Here is a 24,268-nt window from a genome sequence, read left to right as displayed (position 1 = left end):
CATGTTTATATAGGTTATGTTAAATTAGCAACTTCAAGAAAACAGTTCATTTAATCGGAATCACGTGTCCGTAATGAGTATCTCGCTTAGTTAGTCACGTGACTAGAAACTAGATCACTTGGACCACCTTATGCTAGAACTTGCAATCGATAAACGGATCGATCAAAAACAAACAAAGCAATCTAAATTTGCTTTTTCCTCTTTATTTTTACCGCCTTCAGCTGTATAGACTAATGGAATCGCTGTTTTACTTACATTGTTTAAATTTTCAGTCGATTAATACAGGTTTAAATGGTTAAAATTGGTATTAAAAAAATTTCCCCAGCACTACAATTCAGTTTTGACAGCCCGCAGATGACATTCTTTCTTTACCAGTTTTCCGACTCCGAACACAAACTCAAACGTACGCGGTTGAAAAGTTTACAAATTGCTTTAGTCTAAATCAAGTTTTGAGTGGTCAAAACGCTTTAAATACTTAAAACTCAGTTTCAAGAAAGTTATTCCAGTTGATAATCACCCAAAATGTCAACTAGGACAAAGCCGGACACCGCCGCTGTAACATGCAATTTGGTAAGAGACGCGTTAATATGGCGGTTCTGTATTTTGTTTTTAACAATTCTAACTGTATTTTTCACGGATTGTATTTGTTTAGACAAATTCTGTGTATGTGCTTCTATGTACAACTGATTTAAATAATTCGTTACAAAATTCGCGATATAAATACCACACACATACACAGAGTTTTCCGTAAAACATTACGATGTTGTATTTACAACATGGCGCCGAACGGGGTAACAATCCTAATTTCAATATGAATTTCAAATGTATGTACAGGGTGTCTAATTTTCGACACTTTTGTAGGTTATTTTTTGTTGTTGCAGGATTTACAGCTTAATGACGTAAGAAACGCCGTCAAGTCCTATACACTCTCCAAGAAATATGTAAACCGTTTGGTAAAGATAACAGTGTTGAATGTGTTGTATCATAGAATTGAGATACCTAGGAACGAGTTCGAAAAGAGAGATTTTGATAATGTTCCCTACGTCAGTTTTATAAAACATTCCAAAAATAACTTCATTCGAATTTTTACTGCGGCAGCCACTGGAATTATCGATGCCATTGAAAAGGATTATGTAAGTATATTGTTATTACCCCAATAACACAAATGTCATCAAAATATCACCTACCAGAGTGTGATGGTCAAAAAAAACCAGCTGACCAATCACAAACCACCATTTCGGAGATATTGCACCAAACGGTATTGACTGGCATCCTCTAGTATCCAAACAGTACAATAAAAAGTATTAAGTGATGATATTTTTACACAAAATATGAGGAATTTGGTGAAATTCTGGATTACTTAAAGGCAAAAAGCACTTTTGGTGTTATTGCTGTTAAAAGGTTATTTGTGCAACAGTAGGAGCGTTTTTAATAGTTTAATTTTGACACCGCTTTTCTCCCTGACTGTACCAAATCTTGCACTGTTTTTTAGGTTTTTGGATAGGAAATTTAATGTGGATTCCAATAATGTGCTTAAAACAGACATTTTCTCACTCCAAGTTGATTTAACAAGCAATTTTGGTCTGACTGTTACAACACTAGTTTGTAACTTTTACCGATTGCCCGCTTCAGATTGTCAAAGTTGAACATTTTAGTACACGCATTCTCTTAATTCTGAATAATTCGCTTAATATGTCCATGGATAGCCACTAAAATGGGCCTTTTCCAACGTATGGCAACAACGGTTTGTAGGTTTTACCGTTTGGCTGCTACAAGGTGTCCAAATTCTGCAGTGATTTACCCAAATAGGGACTATCAGTATCAGGCATATCTGTGTTATGTGGGTAATATACAAGACCAACTTATTTACATTAACTGTTTTTTTTGTAGCTAAAACAAATTAACATGTATATAGTAAAAAAGAATACTCATCAGCCTTTAGAAACTTACACAATTAAAGTGAAATATAACAAAGATGAATCCGCAGCCCCAACTCGCAAAAGCCCTCAATTTAAATCCATTACAAAGGAATATCTTGCGGGTCTCAATCAATTGCCAGGAAAACAGTGGAAGGAGGACGAAGTGGATTCTACATTGAGCTTTTGTACAACGAAGGTTGGTAAATCATGCATTTTCGCGCAAAAAATTAGATAAAAGTTTTGTCGTCAGATACTCCAAAAGAGTATGAACCGCCTAACTTCCAATCTGCTGACAAACCATTTGGTTTGATGCCTACAAACTATTTCCTTGTTGGAAAAGTTGACACTGGTTTCCATAAAGTTATCGCTCATGGAAATGGAAAAAAACGTAATAATTCTTTTTATTATAGTTCTCAATTGGGACAGTAATTTTTTCGGTTCATTTTTAAAGCCTCACAGTTTCGAAACTAAACAACGAATTGATTTATTTATTGGACAGACATAAATTAGTGGAGGATAAGAAGACAGACAACTGTGGGTACAACAAAGAACTATCTATTTGACAATTTCCTGTTGCTACAAATGTGGGAAAACGTTAGCACTGGACATATTAGTGAAATCAGTACATTTCGACTCTCTGTTTTCAGCAAAAACCGGTAAAAGAACATGTTTAAATCAGCTTCATTTGGCACAATTTCTCGAAAAGCTGATAAGATCTCATCAGCTCTCAATAAATCCAAATACCTCCTTGCATTACGATTGTAATCAAATGTAAATGGCCCTATTAAACGATTTCCTAAAATGAGAAACATTGCTCAGACATTACTGAGTCGCAACTTTATTATAAAAGTAATATATTATTTGCATATCAATGATTCCACAACAAATCTTGTCTATCCGTTCATTCACAGCCCAAAATGTCTGTTTTGTGCTTATTAAAAACACCACAATTAGTAATCTTGCTTTCATCAGTCCATACAACAAAATTCTGGGTCTTTTTGGCTACCAATTCGAGAAACGCAGTCTTCTGGGATAATCGGGTCTTCAAAAGTCCTTGTACAACTGTTGGCTTATAAGGATGATATCCAGAAGTTTTAAGAACTTGGTGAACAGTTGATTTTGGCACGTTTGTTCCATTGTTGTTCCAGACAGTTTGCAAAATATTCCGATTCCGGATTTCATTATGAAGACGGTATGATCTCTCGGTTTTTCAAAAGCACCGTATTCTAATAAATTAACAACTAGATTTCTAAAGTGGGTCTTGTGAGGTTGGCATCTGTTGGACTGAAGATACAGTGCCAGCATGTCAAATTTCTCTTCATTTGAATACTTATTTTGTGGCATTTTTAATACAAATATTAATTACAACCACGAACGAAAGCTTATCTAATACGAAGCAAAAATTAAATATTTTTAAAACAGTGTTAGATTGTCTATTAAATTCTCTAAAAGTTTCCCCATTTAATCTTTGAAGTAGCTCTTACGGGAAGCTATATACAGGGTGTCCCACGACGAAAGACATCGATTGATATTGGAAAAAGTATAAATAGGAGAGTTTTGAAAATTTGGCAGAATACTGATGTGGGCATGCCCAATCTAACTAAAGTGTAAACTGTAGAATCAGGCATATCCAAAACCTCAATTCAAAGGATCCTGAAGAAACTAAAATAAATTTCACCCTTTTTCATTTAAATTAGTGAAACACTTAAAGAGGGTTGACTTTCCGAAGAAAGTGGTTTTTAGTGAGTTTTTGCTGACTAGTCACTCTGGAGAAGAATTGTTTTTGAATAATATTATTAGAGCGACGAGGCCAAGTTCACTAAAAATGGAATGTTCAATAGACATAATTCACACTACTGGGTATGACATAAATCCACACGTAATTAGAGAGAGAAATTTTCAAGAAATCTGGAGTTTTATGAATAAAAAATGTTTATTCCCAAATAAAACGAAATGGATTGGATTTAGGTATAGGCAAGGTAAATTGAACGTATAGTAATTTTTAATGCTCAAAATGATTTCGTCATAAAAATGTGGCTTCTATTTAAAAACTTGAGGATTTTTCATTTTTTTTAGTAGCAAGTTTATGATTTTTTTTTGACGACCCTGTATACAAATGACTCATTACGCACCCTCAGTTTAATAAAACGATCCTTATTTACAATAACCCAAAGTTTCATTGCAAATGAAATACGGTTTTGACAGAGTACAAAAAGATGTTGAGCGTTGCAATCAAATATTTCGAAAACGGCTAGAGATAGGCATAGGGCATTGTACACAAAAGTTGGTCAGAATTTTGTGAGGAATCCAAATATGTAATAATATATAGGGTGCTCTATCTAAAATAAGAAAGTTATGATCGAATCGGTATAAACGGAAGTGCAACCATCTTGAAATATTTTAGTTAGATTGGGCATGCCCACATCAGTATCCTGCCAAATTTTCAAAACTCTCCTATTTATACTTTTTCCAATATCAATCGATGTCTTTCGTTGTGGGACACCCTGTATACTGTATGTAGCAATAATTAGTAAGATCTCAAAAAGAGAAAAAATAATGAAAACTTACATTTTTAAGAAATTAAAAAACAATTTTACTAATTTTGAACAGAAAAGCACAGTTCTGTTTGACAACTCTGCTAGGGTTGTTGGTACCGCTGGTACCGATCAAAAACAAGTAATTTATGTTTAGTATGGAGAATGTCTGATAAGAAAGGAAATAACATGAAAATATGAGTTTTCCCTGCGGGAAATTGATTCATCCACCTTATTTTGGCAAAAGTAAGTTAAATAAACAATCTGACATCGATTTCATCAAAAAAATAACTAAAAATACAGTGGCACCTAAATCTGGCAAGGTTTTAAAAATCACCCAAAAAAATCACTGTTCCGTTTGACGTGACGCAACCTAATTTATTTTTGCGTATCTAAAATAGTTTGTTGAGTCTCAAGAGTCCACTCCAACTGCTTCACTATTCAATACACAAGATTATATGGATGCAGAGGTGATCGAAATTGAAGATGATGAACCTACCCCGGAAGATTCGACTTTAAAAAATACAAATAAGTCCAAAAACCTAGAAGATACAGCTGTGAGCGGTAAGCATTTAAGAATTTAAGAAAAACTCCAATTTTTCCACAGGAAAAATTATATGCACGAGGGATGTTTGGTAAAATTATTTCCTGAGTTAAATAAACATTTTATTTTAATTAAAACAATAATTAATAAGAACAATAACTTTCAAGCTAGTAAGGGTAACACTATTCTTTATGTTGCTGTGAGGAGTGTGCAATTTTTCGAATTTTTTTCCGGAAAAACTGCTGACAGCTAAGTTGACAGTTGTTAAGTGATTTTTCCACTTAAAATTTACATTTGTTATACTAATTCTTGATAGCGATTGGTCACAATTGATAGGAAGGAAATAATCATTATAACACACGTTTTTACTAGAACTAGCTTGGGGCGAATTGGCTCACACCGATGAAGAAATTATTGAGTCAAGAAGTTGCCCTTGTGCTAACGCACTACCAGAATGGTATAAGGAAGTCACATGCACAAAATGCCATAACGCTGTCCACATTACTTGTCACGGTTATTTTGATTTTGAAGAGGGTCGATAAAAATAGTTTCATCTGCTTAGCCTGTGTCTCTAATCCTGTAATCGAAGATGTCCGATTGTTGATGAGATTAAGGTATTGTTTTTACCACACAAATTTTAGTAGTTTATAGGCAGGAACCAAATTTGTTTACAGAACAACAGTTTACGGAATTCATCACAAGAAGAGTTTGTCAACAGATTTAATGCCTCTATCCAAAAAAGACATAGGCGCCGTTCTGTTAAAGTTACAGGAACTAAACATACTAAAGACAACCGATCCATCGTAAGTATTATGTTTGCTTATTTTTTGTTTTTTTTCAAAAAAAATTTCTTGCAGCAATATTGATTTTAATGAACTGCTTAAAGCAATCGACCAGTTATTTACTGACGTTAATTCTCAATTTTTAGAGTGAGATGAAGCAATATGCTAAATAAGTTTTGCGTTTTTCCTATTACCTGATAAAATTTTGTTAATAATTTATAATCAAAAGTTAACCGTTTGCAGTTAACTTGCATCCTTAAACTTTAAGCCAAAGCTTAAGTGTTGGAATGTCTAAGATGATTATTAATGTTTGTTCGATAATCAAATAATAAAAATTTACTTAAAATTTCAATTGATTGATTGATTTGACATTCTCAGCTTGGCTATTTTATTGGGCTTTTTTCACTTAAGCGTGTCTTTAACACAATTATTTAGAAACAAATAATTATTTGATTGGGGAATGGTACTTGCTTCAATTCATTGATTGATTGACAATCCTTTATCAATTTTTGGTCGTTTTATTCTAGTATCCGCTTGTTATTACTTTGATTTTTGTCTACTTCAATAAATCTTTGTGAATTGTTAATATCAGGTGTGACAAAATTTTCAGAAGAGTTTTGGTACTATCTTGATTCTCACTTTCTCACCCCTAACAACCAAAAATGCACCAAAATTAAGAAACTGTTTACTGAGGCCACAGGTATCACATTTTCCCCTTTGTGTATAGAGTGTCCTAAGTTTTTGTAGCAGGCTTTTAACCAGGTTTTCCACATACAAATATAAGCCTACAGTTTCAGTCTGCTACCAGAGTGTTTCGTAAAGTACCTACTTGTACTCATTTTCAGAGGTACATCATTAATCAATTTTAAGCAAAAAAGTTTGTATAAATATCAGTATGCAATAATTAATTCATTCCTTAAAGTTTTGTACAAGTTCTTTTGACAGCCAAGTCTAATCTAGGTTTTTATTATGCAAAACAATCCAGGGCGGTTAAAAGTGGATTTCAAAGGCTACAAATTGATATATTGAATCACACTGTACCTGCCAAAATAACCGAATTATAGACTGTCAAAGTGACGAGTGTCATAGGATTCAATTTGTCTTTATTTTTAATTTACTAACTCATTTGACATTTGCGCTTTAGAAAACTGCAGGGTGGTTGAAAGAGGATTTCAAGGGCTACAAATTGATATATTGAATCACACTGTACCTGCCAAAATAACCGAATTATAGTGTTATAGTGACAACTGTTTAACTCAGAAATCAATTTGTCTTTATTCTTAATTTACTAACTCATTTGACATTTGCGCTTTAGAAAACTGCAGGGTGGTTGAAAGAGGATTTCAAAGGATAAAAATTGATATAATGAATCATCCTGTAACTGTCAAAGAACCAAGTTATAGAGTGTTAAAGTGACAACTGTCTAATTCAAGATACAATTTAGTTCAATTTGTTTTTATTCTTAAATTAGTAACTCATTTGACATTTGCGCTTTAAAAAGGATTTCAAGGGATACAAATTGATATATTGATGCACCCTGTAACTGTCAAATTAACTGAGGTATAGAGTGTTAAAGTGACAACTGCGTAATATAGGTTTCAATTTGTCTTTTACCGAGTTATTTGACTAGTGCGCTGAAAAACTATACAGGGTAGTCAAAAGGGGATTTGAAGGGCTACAAATTGATATATTAAATCACCTTGTACCTGTCAAAATAACCGAGTTACAGATTGTTGAAGTGACAACTGTAATTCAGGATTCAATTTGTCTTTATTTTAATTCACTGAGTTTACCTAACCTACAAGGTGGTTAAAAGAGAATAAACACCCCAGAGACAGATCCCAATGGTGAGGGTCGAATTTGATTGAATGATCCTGAATAGCAAACTAGGATTATCTTTTTGGCATAGAAGACGTGATTTGCGTAATGTCACATGACAATTGTCAAGTTTCTGTCTACTTGTCCTATCAAGAAATAATCAAGTTTTTGTTTTAAATACGCAAAAAACCACGTTTTTTATTGTCCTTGTTCGCACATCAAACTTAAAAAAGAATGATAAAAATAGACATTTCTGTGAAGCACAGTTTTATTCAACAAGACATTTATAAAATACAAAACTAACTCTTCAGACCATTGGGTATGACAAATGGTTTAAAATAATAAAATTAAAATGACAGATCAAGTTATTACAATTATTAGTATAAAACAAACACTTCTGTATATTTCAAACTACTTCCCGTGTATTTGTTTTATGTTCACCATAAACACAATGTCTTACCTAATCGACACTAAAAGTCGTCCCCGAAACGAATAACTTTCCTAATACGTTCGATCCTGTTATCACTTAGAACCGGTTTACTGCCTTGTTGTTCCATCCGTCTTTTCTCCCAACTCTCGATCGTATTAACGCGATCCTGAAACACGTTCTCTTTCCCTCCAGAGGGAGCTTTCGTTTTCGTTTCGGGCGGCACGTAACCCTGAGGACGTTGCGGCACTTTGGAAGCGCGATTTTTCAAATATTCGGCCACGATTTCGTCCACCGATTTGCCCTTAATGACGCTGATGACATGATAACGCGCTATGCGATGCATCCGTTCGGTAGTGCCCACGTCAGACCGCGCCCCGCCCATTGCAGTCATTTGACTGGTGAAAAAACGTTTTGTCACGCGCGCCAACACTGAGGCGAACACTTTCCATTGCGGATGCGTACTGGTGATGTTTTTGCTCTGTAGAGCGCCACTGACAGCCCACAATAATTTCTGTAAAATGAATAATGTCAGTCAACTTAAGTTACAAAATGTAATAATTTCCTACACACAAACCTTCCCCCATAACTGATGCTATTAAGACAATATAATTAACTAGGTAACTTAGAAACTCGATTTAATATCTAAATTTGTTAATATCCTGATTGGCTATGTCCACTTCGACGTGGGCGTGCTTAGAGCAAATTAAATATGACACAAACCGGCAACTATGCCATAAGATGACGTTGGCTTTCAATTTGACATTAGACCCTTTAACATTTCAACTCATCCAACATTCAACAAGCCATAACCATAAATAATTGTTTATGTTTTTCTGTTACATTGCCTCTAAAGTGAAATCTGTTAGTGATAATCGGTTAATCGGAATTGTGGTGTTCTGGTTATTAACTATTTAAGGCGCTTAATTCAGATACAAAATTAAGGTGTTTGTCAGACATTTTCATCAACATTGATCCTAAAATAGCATGCAGTATTTAGATCACGTGAGTTGCGGTTATAACTGGTCCTACACGCAAATAAAACCGTCAATAATTCACCAATCCATAGCCAATTAAAAAATAAGTTGACATTCATTATGTCATTTTCCTGAAAAGTGCTTCCTAAGGAAAATACAGTCCTTCAAATTTCTGTTTAAAAAATCGATTTTTTTGTCATAACTGTCAGACCGTTGGAGCAATATTGATCAAATTTGGAACAAGCACTTTATTACGGTCAAAGACCCAAAACTAACCCAACCCAACTTAAAAATTGTCTTGGAAACGGAAAATTCACTTAAGAAGTTTAAAAAATATTATTGTAGCCAGTTTTCATAGTTTCCAGACAAACTAAAAGACTTAAGTTTTGAAAATTGAATTAGAAAAGATACAAATTTCAGAAGCTTAAAAATTGTGTTTGTAACCAGTTTTCATGCAAATCGAGAGACTTTGATACTAAAAATTGACTTGTAGACATAAAAACTACTTTTTCAAGAATTTGTTACAACAAATTCATACATTTAAACCTTAAAAATTGACTTGAACCCCAAAATGTAACTGAACTCATGAAAAGTGACAGAAGCTTAAAATTTGCATTTGAAGTAAGTTTTCATAATTTGAAGACAAATTTCAATATTTTAGTCTTGAAAATAGTCTTAGATGCAGGACATTGACATTAGATTCATGAAAATTGTCTTGAAAACGAACTTTTCGTGCTTTTTACTTTGCTTTTCATTTTCTTCGAATTCTGGACTATTTTTAGTGCTTCAAAACTGCTTTTAGCTTGGAAAATCGAGTTTCAAGACTATCTTCACCAAGTTATTGACATAGCAAACTTAAAAAACAACTTTTACATTCTTCATAGACTTAAAATGGCATTCCAAGCTTTGTCACTATTAAATCGACTTCTAGACACCTCAGTGATAAAAATTCGGGTATTTCTTAATAAACTAGACTGTTTTTAGTGTTTTAAGGCTGTTTTCAGTGCCTCAAATCGAGTTTCAAGACTATCTTTACAAAGTTTTTGACTTATCAGGCCTAAAAGCCAGTTTGTCCACTGACCATAGTCTTGAAAATGTTATTTCAAGCGTCTTCACTATTAAATTGACTTCTACACTCATAGGTGCAATAAATTGTAGCATCTCTAAGAAATTCAGACTGTTTTTAGTGCTTTTTAAGACTGAAAAATCGAGTTTAAGACTATTTCCAAAAGTCAAGTTTCTTCAGTAATAAAAGTAAAAAATTTTGGTACCAAATGCTACAATAATAGTCTTGAGAACTAATTTTTAGAAATAAAATAGTCCAAAAATTTAATTTACTTCTAGACTTGTTGTCCAGTCCAGAAAATTGAGTTGTACACCAATTAAAGTCTTGAAAATATACTTTTGGACTCTTTAGTCCTAGTAAAGTCAGTTCTAGCATTAAAAGTCAACTTTTATATTATTTTTAGTAGTAAAAAATGAGTTTCATGCACAATACAATCTTTGTCTTGATTTCCGGACTTTTTTTAGTCCTTGAATGCCAGTTTCAGACACTCAACCAGGATGGCAGTCTGAGAAAGCGAATCATAAGACCATTCCTAGTAGTAAAAAAGTTTTTAGACTATTCAGTACAAATTTGGACTTTCACAAGTCTTGGATGTTCAGTTTTAAACTATAAAACGAAGCACAAAAACTTTCTGCTAAAACTTACCTTTTTATGTTGCTCGCTGAGTTCACTTTGACTTTTATTCAAGGATATGTTCATCTCGCTCTGAGTACGAATCACACTTTTGTTCACGGTGGCCGTCACAGGTTTCACGTCCATCGACATGCTTCGAGCGAATTTGGACGTTTGCGGCACATCGTCCGATTCGCTTCGCTTCCTCTTTTTCTCGTAACCCAGCCACAGTCCATGTTTCATGGGGGACTTTTTGCCTTTGGACGGTGACGTAAACAACGCTCTTCGAAGCTGAGATTTTTCTCCAGACCTCTGAAGATTTGAGGCTGAAAAGTAGAAAAGTCAATATTTGTTGTCCTGTTTGTAATAAGTGGTGCAATCAAGAAGCACACTTTTGTGAAAATAACAAAATATTAATATAAAACAATATTCCATCACTAATAGAAGACAATAGTATATTATTCAAGGAGCATGTAATGATAGCTATTACTCACGAACATAAAGCTTGTCGTTAATCAGTGAGTAATAGCTATTACATGCATGTAGAATACTATACTTTTTCTACGACTGTGGCCAACACCTATTAGATAGTTCTCGGTACTGCATTTCAGAAAATACCGTAACCCTATCTGACAGTTTTAACGGGGCTTTTTATCGTACGATATTTGACAACTGTGACATCAAGTTCGTCAAAAAACATCTGTTTTGCCATTTCCCATCACAAAACATTATACTCTTATGCCCGTTCGGGGTTCTAATCCACATACATTTTGTGTAAAATGATTTTTGGTTGTGTTCTGTTTTTACGTACGTTAAAACTTGGAAAAGAACTTAAAGAACAGTCAAAAACGTTACATTACCGCAAATTCATAACATATCAGTCCCGCGAACTCTCTATTGGTCGGTTTGGTCCCGGACAATTTGACAGCAAAAATTAATGTAAACTGAGTAATACTGATACTTATCAAGTAAGTTTCCTTGTTTTGTCCCTCCATGGGATTGTATTTGACAGTTTTCAGGTTTAAAACAGCACTATTGGCGTTTCAAGATAAGAGATACTCCCTCTGGTGATCAGTTATGAAAATAGTTTCGGGCAGTCCAGCTGTCATTTCTCCGTTTGTTTACGTTGATTTTGGCATATTTTGGTTAGAAATTTAGCACAGTTTCATAAATATGAAATGACAGTGTCACGTTATTTTTAATGTTAGGTTAACGGGTTGCCTGATTTTAGTTCAAATGGCGCTGCGATCTTGAAACGCCAATAACTCACGGCCCAATGTCATAACTGTCAAAATTCCACTCGTAAAGCTATGCTCCATTCATAAAACTGCTGATTTTGCTTGATTTTAAGAGTGTTTTATGGTTCTACAGCTTTATGGAGAGGATTTCGACGGTTCATGTTTAAAAATAAACTAAAATTAAGTCAGAAACAAACAACCAAATGTTACAAATGCCAAAAATGCTCTGATAAAGGTATAAAATGCATGCAACCAAATTTACAGTAATTTTGTTACTTTTCAAGTATGTTTCGTTGTTTTGTACCTCTATGGGATTGAATTTGGGCAGTTTTAGAACAGAACAAAATATGACGTAATAATGTAATAGAAAATCAAGGTTTAGGAATAACACCATGGACTTGCCACAGGAATATTATAAATGAAGAAGCAAACGTTCAAACATTTATGTTTCTATTAACTGTTATGTTAGACCATTTTACTTTGACTGAATCAGTGAGTAATGGATGTTATTATCTATTCAAAATTGGTGAGTAATAAGCATATTATTAAACAGTCATAAAAAATACTTACAGTTTAATAGACTAGAATAGTTATCACGACTGGGGCTTTGAAACAAGGTCCTTTTGGTCAACCTGGATTCACTTTTAGCCGCTTTTACTGGACTTTTAAACAACGTCCTGGACACCGACGAAGCCACCTCAGCTGAATTAGTAACCGACTTCTCAATTTCGCCCGTCAACTTCCTAAACCTCATAGCGAGCTTCTTTTTCGCCGAACTGGACGGAGTTCTCGTTTTCAGTTTGGGACTAGTACTGGGCGTTTTTCTTGGAGTTTTCCTCGGACTTTTCTTCGGGCTTCGACGCCGATTTAGTAACTCGATTTTCTTGGCGTCGACTAGGATTTGTCGCGCCCGCGATCCCACGATCGAGGAACTGTTACCTTGCAAATTAGAGCTGGAGAACGTGATTCGTCTACGTGCCAAATGGCTCAGTCGTCGTCCTGGCGATTTGCCACCCCAGCGCGGTTTTAGGTTTTTGCGTTTTGAGGGACTGTTGGCCAAGTGCGATTCGAAGATGGTGCAAGTTGACTGCGTTTCAGCGCTCACGCAACGTTTCTGATATTTGTCGCACAAGTCCACTATTTCTTCTGAAGTTTTACCGCAGTTGTAGCTGAAATTATAAGAGATGACAACAGTTACATTTTTTAAACTAAAAATAACTGTTAGAAACAGTTTATTAAGAGGACCAGTTACCAAACAAAATACTTTAGCAAAAACTATAAAGATCACAGAGTTTTATAAGTTACATCACTAAACAAATACACTTATGCAATGTTGTCAGATATGTGTAACCTTCTGAGTAGCTTGAGAGTGTGTGAGACAAACATTTGAAACCAATTATCAACTGTGTCTCTCATCAAACAACGACTAATGCTCCATTACTTTTATCCTATTTACTACTATGTCTCTCTCTTCTACACATTCTATCTAGAATTTAAACCAGAGATGGAGGTCTTTATAGAGGCAGTTGCCAAATCTCAGTTGCTGCAAATCCCCATTCAAATTACGCCCAGTATTAAGAAAAAAAAAAACAATTTTTGACCAAAAATATAAAAAACTATCCTAAGAGTAACAAAATATGTAAACCAGTATAAAACTTTGTTTAAGACGTGTACCTAAAATAAATGGTTGATTACAGAAAACCACTTAATTTTTACACACTTGGCAACGCAGCAGGTTTCAATTTACTTACTGGAACAGCTGATTGTCAAACTGTCAGGGGCTTGAAGTTTGATGGTGCAAGTAATTGAAATTTGCTTAAAAGATATCATTTTCCTGTGATGGCTGTCATTAATTTCATTCAAGTGATAAATCTGAATCACTACACTTTTTCATGCACACCCTGTATAGTACCGGCACTGACGGCCTGTGAAACCCCCAGGGATGAGCTTAGCAGTTCTTTAGGAACATTTTAGGTCTCTTTAAAATTTTTCGTAACTTTCACCGTTTCTGAGTTATATAGCAGAAACTGGTTTGGTGCAAGAAACGTTAGAATCAGTTGAAGTTGTGGATTTGAAATTTGAACACCTTGTAAATTGGTTATTTTTGGGAGTTCAAGATGGTTTAACCACTTAAAAGAACCGTTTTGAGCTCCTCTTTCCAGTGGTGTAGAGTAAAGAATTCTATCTTAAAAATTGCGTACAGGGTGACAAAAATAGTGAACCACCATACTTTTGCTGAAATATGAAAATTATCCAGGCTTATAAGCCGTGGTCCAATGGAATTTCTTCCTGACGTTTCGTCCACATCTGCGGCGGACGTCAGTCTGATAAAACACCCTACTTTTGTTGCACACCCTATGTACTGGAAGTAATAACCGTCCTTTGTGATCTGAACATTAAATAGGGTTTAAATAAAGGACAGTCAGGGACAAAATCACCTGTAAAACCTACTTGGAGTAACCAAATCATGTTTTTAAACACATTTTTAGAATCCTCATTAAATTTTCTATCTAATGACATAAAAACCACTACAAAATCAGGTAGTCAGGGAGAAAAGTGGGGTCAAAGTATAAACTGCCAGAAACACAGTTTGAAAGAACAGTCAGGGACAAAATTGCTTGTAAAACCCACTTGGAGTTAGTAAATGACTGTTTTAAGCACATTTTGGAATCCTCATTAAATTTCCTATCCAGTAACCTGAAAAAACACTACAAAATTTGGTACATTCAGGGAAAAAAAGGTGTCAAAGTATAAACTACCAGAAACACAGTTTGAAAGAACAGTCAGGGAAAAATTGCCTGTAAAACCCATTTGGAGTAAGAAAATGACTGTTTAAGCACATTTTTAGAATCCTCATTAAATTTTCTATCCAATAAACTGAAAAAACACTACAAAATTTGGTACATTTAGGGAAAAAAAGGTGTCAAAGTATAAACTGCCAGAAACACAGTTTGAAAGAACAGTCAGGGACAAAATCACTTGTAAAACCCACTTGGAGTGAGTAAATGACTGTTTTAAGCACATTTTTGGAATCCCTCATTAAATTTTCCATCTAATGACATAAAAAACCACTATAAAATCAGGTAGTCAGGGAGAAAAGTGGGTTCAAAGTATAAACTGTCAGAAACACAGTTTGAAAGAACAGTCAGGGACAAAATTGCTTGTAAAACCCACTTGGAGTGAGTAAATGACTGTTTTAAGCACATTTTTGGAATCCTCATTAAATTTCCTATCTAATGACATAAAAAAACCACTACAAAATCAGGTAGTCAGGGAGAAAAGTGGTCAAAGTATAAACTGCCAGAAACACAGTTTGAAAGAACAGTCATGGACAAAATTGCTTGTGAAACCCACTTGGAGTGAGTAAATAAATGTTTTAAGTACATTTTTGGAATCCTCATTAAATTTCCTATCTAATCACATAAAAAACCACTACAAAATCCGATAGTCAGGGAGAAAAGTGGGATCAAAGTATAAACTGCCAGAAACACAGTTTGAAAGAACAGCCATGGACAAAATTGCTTGTAAAACCCACTTGGAGTGAGTAAATGACTGTTTTAAGCACATTTTTGGAATCCTCATTAAATTTTCTATCCAATAACCTGAAAAAACACTACATAATTTGGTACATTCCGGGAAAAAAAGGTGTCAAAGTATAAACTGCCAAAAACACAGTTTGAAAGAACAGTCAGGGAAAAATTGCTTGTAAAACCCATTTGGAGTACGAAAATGACTGTTTTAAGCACATTTTTAGAATCCTCATTAAATTTCCTATCCAATAAGACGAAAAAATACAGTATTCTCTCTCTAGAAACTTCAATTTTCATGTAAAACCTTTACTAACATTTTTGCAATAACAATTAGGAAATACTTACTGTAAACCATGGGTGCGAACATCTGCAACATCAGGCCAAGCTTTCAAAGCATCATCCACTGGTCCAGTTAATAAAAGTGATTTACTGAAACCACTCCCACTATCTTTACTGGAATTAAGAGAGTTGTTTTCACTCTTCTCTCCATTTTCTTCGGTGCTGTTCCAAAACCAGTAACTTTTGTTCAGCTCCAATTTGCCTAATATGTCATCAGCAGACATGTGCACCACTGTAAGACTTGGTGGGGGCAGAACACCGGTAACACTTTTGGTGATTCTTTTTAAAAGTTTTTGATCAAGTTTATCACTAAGTTTTTCACCTTTTTGCTGAGTGATTGGCAGGACTGGTGCACTTTCCAGCTTTTGGGGCTCAAAGTAAGTTGATTGACTAGTGGTTGGGATGATTTCATCATCAAATATGTCAGGACTGATGGAGCAATTCATTTTAGGTAATTGCTTTTCAGGGGTGAGGCTTGGATACTTCCGCTTTACTGAATAAGTGTCTTTCTTTTTGGAAAATACTAGAGTAAGCTTTTTCTTTGTTTTTGGTTCTTGCTGTGATGTTGATGGTAAGTTAGGTGAATGTTCATTCTGAGTGACATTATTTTGTGGCTTCTTTAAAGGAGTGTGACATTTAGATGAATTGGGTTGCACAGTGGGTAATTTACCATCAAAACTGTTGGTAACACCCTCTTTAGTTTGAGTTTGAGTGGTTTCAAGGCATTTTAAGAAACGATCATTATAAAAGCACACTGAACTGGGTTCTTCAATTTCAAGTGATAAATCCCTTTCCGAAGCACTAATAGTAAGAACGTCTTTATCCTCAGTTTCCTCACTTGTGAAAAAACTTGGATTTACCTTAATTGTAGTTTCATGAGGTATTTCTGCAGAACTTTCAGACTCACTGTCATTTTCCAATCCGCTGTAAACAACCTCTTGGCTAGGCTCTGATCCCTCAATAACCTCAGGTGAGAAAAATAGCCTCCTGCTTTCCTCATGATCTTCAGGGTTGATATCATAAGGCAAGTTCACAGTCCAGTCAAAGCTAATATCAGGTTTTTCAAGCAGAGCATCCTCACTCAAATAAATGTTCTGGGGCACAGCAGAACACGGATTCATAGTCACTTCTTTAGAAGACTCGTTACTGGACGATGAGGTAGTTTCAACTCCCTCCACATAACCGCTATCATGATCCATCATTAGCAGCAAACTGGTGGCATCCCTGAAATGTTTCCTAAACTCCAGTTCCATACTACACAAAATGAATAATGGTATGAACACATGAAAGGTGAGCACTTTGTTTTGCCGCCACTAGACACGCGTAAACACTTTTAGCTGTTAGCTTAATGTACTGTTGTAAAGTTAACACACCACCACACTATCCTGTTTATATACAGGACAAGATTTCATTATTCAATTTAGGCAGCTGAATTTTAATTTGGATTGGGCTTTGATTTGATAAATCGCCAAAATGCAAAGCCAAACTTGGGGGTTTCTTGTCAAAAGTCAATGAACGAAACGTACAAAAAAAATTGAATTCGTGTAAACTTTTCAAAAGTCAAAACTAATCTGTCGTTTGTCACTGTCATTTGTCAATAACAGCTGCCGTTCGTTGTATGTGATTGTTTTCTCACAGCGCCCTCTATAGTAGTAGATGTCTTATTTAATTAATTACGTTTTGACTCACTAATAACTTATTTATTTTATTAATTATACCGCGTTTTCTTATATTTTCGTTTTCTATGCTTCGTACATCAATATCCCGTTAAATTGAGCTTGGATAAATCAATACATGTGTAATAAATGCATTGCGTCACAATAATTCCTAACCTAACCTAACTGATATTATTTGTTTTCTTTTTGCCCTTGATCTTGATATCATTTCAATGGAAGAGTCTATTCAAATAACAGGCTTTAATATCCACGTTCCTACTGTTTTGGTTATCTCTGAATATTCTGGCTAGAAGCAGTTAGGAGTAGTAGTTGCCAGACAATAAATGGCTGAGTAAAAACATTATAAACGCCAAAGGTGAAGAAAAAAGATACCGCGGTAAGGTTATTCCTTATTTTTTGTTTTATATTACAATATTCTTAATAAATAACTGTAACTACAAATTTAACATTAACCCAGAGAAACAGGCAATATGAGTTGAGTAAAGAAAAAAGATATAGACTATGGGACATGGGACAGGCAGGGTTGCCACTGTTGCCAGATCTCTCGACTCTATATTTCCACAGTCAAAATAAAAAAAATCCCCAACAACTTGTTATTCTTGGATTTTGATACATTTCATCAGAGTTTCTATCTGTGTCTCTCAAACTGCTATTTTTCTTTTGTTTCTTTAAAGATAACAGCTGTCTTTATTTGACACATGCTAATTTAGTTATTATGACAGCTTGAAGCAGTTCAAACGTCAAAATATAGCCCACAATTTCAGCTTTCTTTTATCTCAACACAATATCCTTTAAAAAATTACAAATAACCGAATTATTTGATCGGAAATAGAGCAGTGCAAGTAAACCAGTTTTAATGAAAATGTCATAATTTGACAGCTCCTAACTTGGTCCCTATGACCGCTAGGAGGTTCGTTCAAACGTCAAAATGGGGCCCAAAACTTCTACTTTTTTTAGAGTTTTTATGAAAACGCACTAATAACTGAGAAAACCGGCCTAGAACACTGTTGTGCACGTCACACTTAAATACAAAACTTTAGTGTACTCCCAAAGATTTTGAAGTGCGTTCCTCATAAACTGTCCCAAAAGGGGTTCAATCCCCCAGAAAAAATATCCCTAAAGAATATACCAAGAAAAAAATCCTCTATTTTTTGGGGAAATTCCGTTGTTAATCAAAAGTACAAAATTTTTAAACTCTTCATAATGTAATTCCTCAAATAAGCAACTATTTGTAATTTTATAGTTTCAGAGGTCACTGGTGACCAGGTTTTGACAGTTATGATAGCTGTCACGTGACGCAAGAAAAGTATAAAAGTGTTTCTGAACGTCAGGACATTTATCAGTCTTTTCTTCCTCATTTTGATAAATTCTCCTAAAATTTCTTAAATTCTCTTTAGAATTTTCTCTCTAAATAAATTTCTAGTCCGATTAATCCAATTTAAATCTCATTTCATCACTCAATTTCATAGTAACCACTTGACAAAACACTCTTTTAATTAGAAAAATAACCCAAAAATTACCTCTACATAATGTCATATTTTACACTGGCTTTTTAACGCAGTTGATCATCAAAAGTGTAAAAAAACCAACGGTAATGAAGTCGATCACTGCTTTCGGAAATCCCCTGTACGACGTCACAATCATCTCAGAAAAACACGTTCCACAATTACTAGACAAGTACAGTCTTAAAGCAGACGGTCAGAAAGAGATCAGTAGATCAGAAATGATGTCATTAACGCAGGATATTAAGGGGTGAGACGCGCCATTTTAGGTCAAAAATTTCGTTTTACCTGATTTAAAAGTTTAGAGCAGTTTATATCTCCTGGAGGGTGTTCTCAGAACACGTTGAGAGTCATGCAATGGATTTTGAGACGACAAAGTCAAGCTACTATTTTTGGATCTGTTGGTAACGATCCAGAGGCGGATTATTTAAGGAAAAGTCTTAGATCAGAAGGTGTCCGGACTAGGTAAGAAGGATTTAACTACTTTCCGGTATAATGTAAAGTTTCTTTCAGTTACATAACCCAAAAAGACTTACCAACAGGAAAAACCGTAGCTCTGGTAAGCGGTCTTAACAGATCTTTAGTGGCTCATATCGGTGCTGCTGAAGTACTTAATCTACTCTCACTGCTTACCCAACCAGACTTCTCGACACTTTTCAGCACCAATGACATTATCTTCATCGAAGCTTACTTCCTTACCAATCGTTTTGAAGCCGCATCACACATTGTTGAACTATGTCAAGACAAAACTTTAGTATTCAACTTGTGCGGCGATTATGTATTCAGCGTAGTGCCTGAACCAGTTAAGCACCTAGTGCTCAGTGCTAACCTAATATTTGGAAATCGTGCTGAATATAATGCGTTAGCGAAACTTTTAAACTATGAAACTACAGAAGACTTGGCAGTTAATTTGGCTAAGACTAAAGGGAAAACGCTGGTGATTACCGACGGTCCAAGACCCGTAAAGTGTTATTCCCTGGAAGAAGTGTTTGAAATTACACCTCCTCTTATAGATGCAACTCAAATAAGCGATACTACAGCAGCTGGTGATGCTTTTATAGGAGGATTTCTAGCTGGATTGGTTTTGTCTATGGATTTGAGGAAATGTTTGAGTGTCGCATGTTATGCAGCTGCTAGCATTATTAAAGAACGCGGTTGTACTCTTCCAAAATATGATCCTCAAATTGATTTACTTTCTTGAATTGTCAATAATGTGTTATCTGATCTCTCTATAAGTTAAAACATGTTTAATTGAGCATTTTTTTCTGGCAAAAATGTCAGTTTTAGACAGAAATTTAACTTAGTTTAGTACTCTAAATTGTAATAAATGTAAATTTTGTGTCTTCTCAATCATTGGTTGAGAGACGTTGGTGACTTTTGCCCAGTCAGGTGCCCCTATATTCATGTACTTTTTACTCATCCGATGATTCCAAAACAATTATAGAGATAGAGAAAATGGTGGAGCAATAAAAATAATAAGGAATACGGCGCTATTACAATTTTTGATTTAATGGCAAGTTTGAGGGCTTGCTTTTCCAGTGTGTGTTGGTACAGCCGAACATAACAATTAGAAGGATTCAGAGAGGATGTAAAACCTAAATCCATAGGTTAGGTTAGGTTGAATGATCCAGAAACAAATGTTATAATGACAATTTTTTTTAATTTCATTTAGTGGCACTTTTTATGATATTTGGCTACGTTTGTAAAGTGCTAGAAGGCGATATAAGTAATATAAAAACAAAATTAAAGTACATATTGCTAATATTAAAACAAGACTATAAGATTACCTTATTTTTTGGCCTGTACATTTTAAGTCATGCAGTGATAAACATGATATTCAGCGTCGCGCTGACTGAAGTTGTGAAAGGTATTATGACACTTAGGACATGTGTAATATCCATGGTAAGGCTACAAAGAAAATGATAAACTGTATTTTCAGATTGTAATTGAAGATGATTGATAATTAGGTACAAATGGGTTCATCCCACATCACATAACGTAAGCTTAGTCTGAAATGTCGGAATTTGTAGTTTATTTACAAAAAAGAAGGTTTTTTGGTAATTTACAGGACTTTGAAAATGCGTAAATAAATTCAAATCGACGGTTTTGCCGCGTATATGACGTAGACGACTTTCGGCAGTTTTATTGGCTATGGCTGTCTGATGGTTGACAGCATCTTCCAATCAGCTGATTTATAACCTCAAAGTTAAGTCTGCAGAGTGCAATGTTGCCAAATAACACGTTTTATAACACGACACGACAACTTTTTAAATTCACTGGACAAAAAGTAATTTGATGTCAATTTAACATAATTTCTTTAGTTTAGTGGTATTGTTAGAAACTTAAAAACTGCAAGTATTGAGAAGTTTATAGAAATAAAGAATGTGTTTTATCGTTTCTAATTTGTCAACATTAATTTGAATCGGTAAAAGTTTACAAACTGGCAACATGAAAGCGGGCCCTAGAAAAAGAGTGGCTCCTCGCACCTAATTGGTTGAAAACCGTCTACGTCATATCTAGCGGACGTTTTAAATGTCACTATAAAATTTGAATCTTTTTATTTAATTCTTGTCATGTTAGACTTAGTAGTAAATATTTAATGGAATGTTTTGAATCGCCTTGTATAATACTTTATTAAACCAAAACTGAAAAAATAGCAAAGCATTCATCCGAACAGACGAGTCATCATAATTATGGGAAATAAAAGTTTCAAAATGTTTTCCCGAAAGGATTTCCTTCAATACACACATTCCCTAAGACAGTGTTTCCCAAATTTACGTTTTTTCCTGTGAGTTTAAGGATTGTTTATGAGCAATAATGTAACATTTGGGAAACACTGCCTTAGTATACAATACAGACTGAAAAACTTACCGGAGGTGGTGGCATGCAATAAGCACTGGGTGCACAGCTCTGAGGTGCATATCCTGGACTATACATATCCCTCCTCAATACATCCACTTCTTCCTGAAGCATCTGATTACTCTTCTGGAGTTGTTGCAACTCTTCTGACATTTTTTTAACTCTGTCTTTCTCTGTTTGCAACGAATTACGTTCGGCGTTAAAATCGGATTTGTACGACTCCACCTGAATAAGAAATACCACCAGTCATACACACTCCACTGGCTTTTGGCTCCCCTTTACCATCAGACATCTCATTACCTGAGCTTTCACTGCAACCAACTCATCTTCTTTCAACTTTAGAGTTTCCAACTGACGATTTGCTTCTGCCAAGTCAGCTTCAGCGATATCCTTCGCCTGTACAGCGTCATTCAGCGCTAATTGAGACTGAACTAATTTCTGACGAAGATAAGTTAGTTCAGCACTATCAGACTGCTGTACCAACAATTGTTGAGCTTTTGAATCCAAATTTCTTTGTGCCCGTTGAAGTTCCTGCTCCAACTCGTTTATTCTGTCTTTTGCTTTAAGATTTTCCAGTTTTACCTATCAAACTCCTGCATATAAGTTGGTCGGGAAGATTAAAAGGGTTTTATTTCACCTGTTTTTCTCGGTTTAGTGCTTTTTGTTCGGTTTCTTGCAATTTCTGTTCCAGACTAGTCAGTTTGGTTTTCACATCCGTATATTCCAGGTTTTTCGCTTGCAATTCAGCAGAAATGTGGTTGCACTGCGCTAACGCATTTTGTAACTTGGATCGTAGTTTAGAGGCGTCCTCAGATGCTTGCCATGCTTCATTCAATTGGGTTTTTAACATTGTGATTTCGTTTATTTTGCGACTGACCTCCATTTCAGATTGGAAGAGTTTTTCTTTTAAATTCTTGAAGTGTATGATAAAATTAATTTAGTTACCTAACTAAAAAGTTCAACTAACCACAACTTCTTCAACATCCGCCTCTCCTTTCGCCTTAACAACCTGATCTTCCAGCCATTTAATTGTTTTATTGGACTCCTCCAACTCCTTTTCATAACCCTCAAACTTCTCCTGCATCAACTTTTTACTGGCTGCGAGCTGTTCATTTTTCTGCTCCTCTACCTCTTGCAATCGACGTTTCAATTGTATGATTGTGACGTTTGCGGCTCTCAACCTCTCCTTGTAATCCTCCTCATTTATTTTCAACGCAGTTCCATACACTTTGTTGCCTCCGTCTTCAGATTCACTCACTCGTAAAGCCTCTAAGTCTTTAATTCTTTTATTAGCCAATTCAAGGTCTTTCAAGGATTCCCTGATAGTGTCTGTAACTAAGAGTGTTGTGAAATTGAAAGGATTAGTGGTGAATTTTTACCTGTCAAGTGTTGGTCCCTGTCAATTGATTGGTCTCTTTGGGGTTGGAACATTTTGGGTATTTCCCTTTCCATCTAGATAAACTTTGATTTGTTAGTGCAATTTTTATGAATAAATATAATAAATACACAATATAAAAAACAACTTACCCTATTCATTTTCAAACAAACGTTGTGTTTAGATGTCCACTTCAGTCGAATTACTCATCAGCTTGTTTGTTCTATTGGCAATTAATCCTGCTTATCTGTTGTGTATCATTATTTTATCTAAGTGATACTATAGATAGAAGACACGTCATAAACGGAAATAAGGCTGTTTTTTAATTATTATTCTGGATTTTTCCACAAAATTTAAAAAAAAACCTCTGCTTTGAGAAATAAACCAGACAAGTCTGAGCGATCAATATCAGAAATTATTTACTAATTTCCTGGTTGTAACCTTCAAAAAATCCCTTAGAGTGCACCAATCCAGTGAGTCAGTCCTGTATCTTTTACAGGACTGATCTAGAAGCAAGTGTTTCATCATAGTAATAATTCCTTCTATTCTAAACTCAATTATCCTGTAATCTGACAGGGACGGTTCAGATAACATTTTCGATATCACGTGCTGATTGTGATATCAAATTGCCGAAAATCATGCGTGAAGGTTGTTGCTCTAGAAAGCTAGCTTGAATGAATTTTATGGTTATTTGGCAAAAAGGGATCCAAAGGAGAAGGCACTTTTCGATCGATATCTTTCGTCTAGGGACACCCTGTTATTATAGCAAACTTGATGCATTATAAAGTCCTGAAATATGACACATTTTTCGTGGAACACCTTGTATTTATTTTTGGGATTCCCTGCAAAGTTATGTTTAGAACTTTTTCAGTAAATACGTTTTTGAGTGAAGCATTTCATATTAAATTTATTATAATAATCACATATTAAGAAACCCTTTATTCTTAGTTTCTGTGTTTTGTCAGATTATATAATATAATAAATTCTAAATAAATACCAAATTTCATAAAAATAAAAAAATTGTCAAAAGGAACATCCTTAGTTTATTTTATTTCCCATTCAAAATTAAG

At 34.8% G+C, this 24,268-nt stretch overlaps 4 protein-coding genes across 7 annotated transcripts; 2 read left to right on the top strand and 2 right to left on the bottom strand.

The window, feature by feature from the left end:
• The first annotated feature begins 360 nt into the window (after positions 1–360).
• LOC145729761 (uncharacterized) lies at positions 361–4,990 on the top strand. Its single transcript, XM_081980668.1, has 5 exons — positions 361–570; positions 882–1,133; positions 1,891–2,115; positions 2,170–2,307; positions 4,855–4,990. Exons 1-4 carry the CDS (start codon positions 523–525, stop codon positions 2,227–2,229), a joined length of 585 nt encoding a protein of 194 aa, XP_081836794.1. The 5' UTR covers positions 361–522; the 3' UTR covers positions 2,230–2,307; positions 4,855–4,990.
• Positions 4,991–5,677: 687 nt separating this feature from the next.
• On the top strand, positions 5,678–21,683 carry LOC145729754 (adenosine kinase-like). Of its 2 annotated transcripts, none has more exons than XM_081980660.1 (4): positions 5,678–5,800; positions 19,024–19,214; positions 19,265–19,429; positions 19,478–21,683. In XM_081980660.1, the coding sequence occupies exons 2-4, from the start codon at positions 19,057–19,059 to the stop codon at positions 20,163–20,165; spliced, it is 1,011 nt and encodes a 336-aa protein (XP_081836786.1). In that variant the 5' UTR covers positions 5,678–5,800; positions 19,024–19,056; the 3' UTR covers positions 20,166–21,683. The 2 variants fall into 2 exon arrangements, with proteins under 2 accessions (XP_081836786.1, XP_081836785.1); XM_081980659.1 differs by lacking the exon at positions 5,678–5,800 and adding an exon at positions 17,447–17,838.
• Positions 7,848–17,315, bottom strand: mi (cyclin E-interacting protein minus). The gene is made up of 4 exons (XM_081980617.1): positions 15,793–17,315; positions 12,488–13,086; positions 10,713–11,005; positions 7,848–8,538 (listed from the first exon to the last, which is right to left on the bottom strand). Exons 1-4 carry the CDS (start codon positions 17,037–17,039, stop codon positions 8,068–8,070), a joined length of 2,610 nt encoding a protein of 869 aa, XP_081836743.1. The 5' UTR covers positions 17,040–17,315; the 3' UTR covers positions 7,848–8,067.
• Positions 20,605–23,469, bottom strand: LOC145729748 (uncharacterized). Of its 3 annotated transcripts, none has more exons than XM_081980647.1 (7): positions 23,351–23,469; positions 23,203–23,275; positions 22,791–23,158; positions 22,461–22,736; positions 22,124–22,405; positions 21,836–22,048; positions 20,605–20,872 (listed from the first exon to the last, which is right to left on the bottom strand). In XM_081980647.1, exons 1-7 carry the CDS (start codon positions 23,357–23,359, stop codon positions 20,774–20,776), a joined length of 1,320 nt encoding a protein of 439 aa, XP_081836773.1. In that variant the 5' UTR covers positions 23,360–23,469; the 3' UTR covers positions 20,605–20,773. The 3 variants fall into 3 exon arrangements, with proteins under 3 accessions (XP_081836773.1, XP_081836774.1, XP_081836776.1); XM_081980648.1 differs by having other exon boundaries at positions 22,791–23,152; positions 23,351–23,467; XM_081980650.1 differs by having other exon boundaries at positions 22,791–23,152; positions 23,203–23,284; positions 23,351–23,418.
• Between the last annotated feature and the right edge of the window lie 799 nt (positions 23,470–24,268).

The sequence above is a fragment of the Ips typographus genome, linkage group LG5, assembly GCF_016097725.1.
Source record: "Ips typographus isolate SLU linkage group LG5, UJ_Ityp_2.0, whole genome shotgun sequence".
Lineage (NCBI taxonomy): Eukaryota > Metazoa > Arthropoda > Insecta > Coleoptera > Curculionidae > Ips > Ips typographus.
Note: the sequence above shows the minus strand (reverse complement) of the source record. Positions and strands in the feature narration are given on the sequence as shown.